This window comes from Mesitornis unicolor, unplaced genomic scaffold (genome assembly GCF_000695765.1).
Source record: "Mesitornis unicolor isolate BGI_N332 unplaced genomic scaffold, ASM69576v1 scaffold52477, whole genome shotgun sequence".
NCBI classification, from domain to species: domain Eukaryota; kingdom Metazoa; phylum Chordata; class Aves; order Mesitornithiformes; family Mesitornithidae; genus Mesitornis; species Mesitornis unicolor.
In genome coordinates this window covers 10,609-13,933 of record NW_010195392.1, presented here as the reverse complement: position 1 = coordinate 13,933, position 3,325 = coordinate 10,609, and the positions used below count along the sequence as shown (strand labels likewise).

Here is a 3,325-nt window from a genome sequence, read left to right as displayed (position 1 = left end):
CTCCGTCTGAACAGTTTGCACTCACTTTGGAGGAATTTTCAGCTAGATAGCTCTGTTCTGCGGGGGAAAGTCACCCGCTGCACATAGCATGTTGAGGAAGAGGAGTAAGTTTGAAAAAAAATCTCACAAGGAGAATGAAAATGAGTAGTAAGAGAACTACAAAATGCTAATCTGTGTGCTTCCTATCATATGTGATGCATGTGTTTGTTTCTGAAGTTTTCTGGGTAAGGAGCTATCATGTCATTATGGTTAATACTGTTGCTCTTTACTGGCAGATTTCCAAGAAAACAACTACAGCTTACTCTAAATCCAGTATAATCATACACATTCTGTTACCCAGGACGTGTTATTATGGTGGCTGTGGTTCTTCTTGAATGTTGTCCATTTACATCCTGGAATTTTCATCTTCACTGAATTCCAAAGTTGGTTTTTGTTTCCAAAGTTTTTATTTTCCAAAGTTTTTGTTTATATTGAATTTCATATATGCAATATTTATGCTGCAGATGTTATTGTCATTCATATCAAATACAGGATATATTTTATCAGAGTGTTTTCCATTGTTTCGGAAGTAGTATTTCTGCCATTCCTTCTTTATTCTTCTGATAGAAGAACTCCTTCATGTAGTAGTCTTCTCTCCAATGCTGTTTGGCCATTTTATTGGGCAGTTTTTGATTATATGTAGTATTTTCCTTAGCTCATATAAAACATTATTACAGGTGCATTTCACTGCATATTCTGCTGACTTGAAGTGCAGTCTTACCCAAGCTATTTTAAAAACTGACAACTTGCTGGTTTTCACCAAGTTCTCTGTTTATGAGGTTCTGTGTGGCTATGTTGTTAGTACAAGACACTCCGAGGCATTTAACTCCATCCAAGGGATAATAATTGCTGAGTCTTCTTAATGCAAACATTTCATAGCAAGTTCCAGAAGCAGTACTGTTTAGAACAACTATGAACCACAGATTAAACGTAAACAACTTTGTGTTAGAGGGTATTTAGTGATGTTAGTTTGGTATTGAAACTCTGCTATTAAGTGCTATTAATTGATGGCCATTTTTTAAGCACTTTTCAGTGAAGCCCCCTTTTATGTAAATATTCTTTTTCATTAATGCAGTACAGTTCAGATTGTTCAAAGTCAATAATTTACAGACTTGCTGTCTTTTGGTGTTTGTAAGCTGGGAGCTGTGAATCAAGCACATACTCTGTAATCTCTGCAGAGACACTCCATATCTAATGCCAAGTAATCTGACTACACTAAGTGCTTTAAAAAAGCATATTTTAAAGCCCCATACTGTGGTTCTCTATGGTCTTTTGATATTTTCAAAGAACATTTATCATTTACAAATACAATAATAATAATAGATGTAATGTAATGTAATGTAATGTAATGTAATGTAATATGATATGATATGATATATGATATAAATATAATAGAATATGTTGTAAATTTTGAATGAACAACCCAGTATTAACATGTATTCTCTTTTAAAGCAGCAGTTCTAGAATCTGTGTCAGTGGACTGGACAATTCCTGAAAGCACCTCAACAGTGGATACCACAGAGCTTTCCCCATGTAGATCCCCTTCGACACCACGTCACCTTCGCTATCGTCAACCAGGAGGTAAAAACCTTATATTTCTTTCCTCTGTCAGTCACTTTAAAGAATTTAAATACTCTAGCTGTAATCTTTCAGGATTTTAGAAAAGAGTAATATTTGAATAATGTGTTTCACTTATATTTTGCTTATTTCTCATGTATTAAAGAAAATCCATTAGCATATGAATTACAGCTGTTAATATGTATAGTAATAACAAGAGACTTGAAAGCATATTTGGACTTTGGTCTAATTTAATGTTTTTAAATAGACAGGACGTGGCCAAATTCAAGCCTAATATTGAATCAATCCTATTCTCTCAAAATTCTCAAGACCTTGTCAGCTTTTTTTCAGCTACTAAGGGGACATATTTTGGGCACCATATGTAATAATGATATACACAACACCCATTATTGTCAATGGGGAGCGACTATCTCTGTTTCTTTGTATAACACTGAACATTTACAGATGGTGTCACATTATTTGTTCCAAAATTTGAATAAACTGCTCAATTGAAGAGGAAAAGTGAGAGCTGGAGCTCCTCAAATAGCTCTCACATGGCTTTCTGAAATCGTTACCAGAGCTGTGAGCTATGTCCATAAATGCTTAAAGTGCTACCATCTCATGCAAGCCAGATTTATAGGCAGTTATTTCAGGCCTGGGATTAAAGCAGAAAAAATGGAGCAGAGTATTCTCAACTCTTAATAAGTTACTGAGATAGTTTAATTTAAAACCAATATCAATCTGCTGTTATTTGGCACATTTATGGTGAGATGGCAAAATTTGGGAGTTGGAAACTGTGAGAAACAGTGTCATATTATCTGAGTACTACACAGAAGCATTGTTCACAACACTCCCTATAGAGAAAGCTTGATAAACAGTGTAAAAAAGTGTACTCAACCTAGATAGTGAACTAGGAAAATAGATTAATCTAGTTACCAGAAATTAATTAATACACTTAATTCTCTAAAATGATTTTTTTGTTCAGGTTTATTTTCTACATAATTGGTTTTGACTTTTTTTTGTTGTTACTTTTTTGGTTTGTTTACTGCTTTTTCCTCACCTCGACAGTGTCTTAGACATGTTTTTCCATAGCAACAATAATTATACCAATCTGGAAATAAAACTTAAACCACAAATATGATGAAGGTATTTTTATTTCCCTTAATATAGTAAGTCCTCTGACAATGAAAATATGGAACACTCACAAAGTATAAACATTAGTGAAGCTTTTAAGTATTATCGTTGCTCACCTTGAAAAATTTGAAAGGTATGAAGAAGTTAACTTCTTTCTGTCCTTTCTCTTTATAGTACAAACTGCTGACAACAGCCACTGTTCAGTTTCTCCTGCTTCTGCTTTTGCTATTGCTACAGCTGCAGCAGGTCACGGGAGTCCACCAGGTGAGACAAATGTGCTGCACAAAAAAGAGATAAGATACCTAGGTCTCAGAAGGTAACTATTTCTTAAGAACATGCTTATCTGAATCCTAAATAGTAATTGATTTGTTACATTAATCTGCTGAGGTTTCAAGTCCCTTTGTGTGGACATTGCAGTACAGCACCCAGAGTTCACTGGAGCCTGGGCTTCCAGTAATGTGGCCAGTGTAGCAATATTTGTAATGTATCTCATTTAATTGGAAGTAAAATTGACCAGTAAGAATGACTAAATCAGCTTAAGACAGACTGTTAAGTTGCATCCACCTTGTTGCAGTTCCTGCTGTGGCAGTCTGAA

General features: G+C 34.8%; 1 protein-coding gene across 1 annotated transcript in view; it reads left to right on the top strand.

Annotated features, from left to right (window-relative positions):
- The window catches only part of RASGRF2 (Ras protein-specific guanine nucleotide-releasing factor 2), a gene marked incomplete at both ends in the record, with an annotated part of 21,737 nt that extends 18,743 nt beyond the window's left edge, over positions 1-2,994 (top strand). The window contains 2 exons of the mRNA XM_010188080.1: positions 1,492-1,620; positions 2,905-2,994. Coding sequence (XP_010186382.1) covers positions 1,492-1,620; positions 2,905-2,994 — 219 coding nt within the window. The remainder of the gene's footprint in view (positions 1-1,491; positions 1,621-2,904) is intronic.
- Between the last annotated feature and the right edge of the window lie 331 nt (positions 2,995-3,325).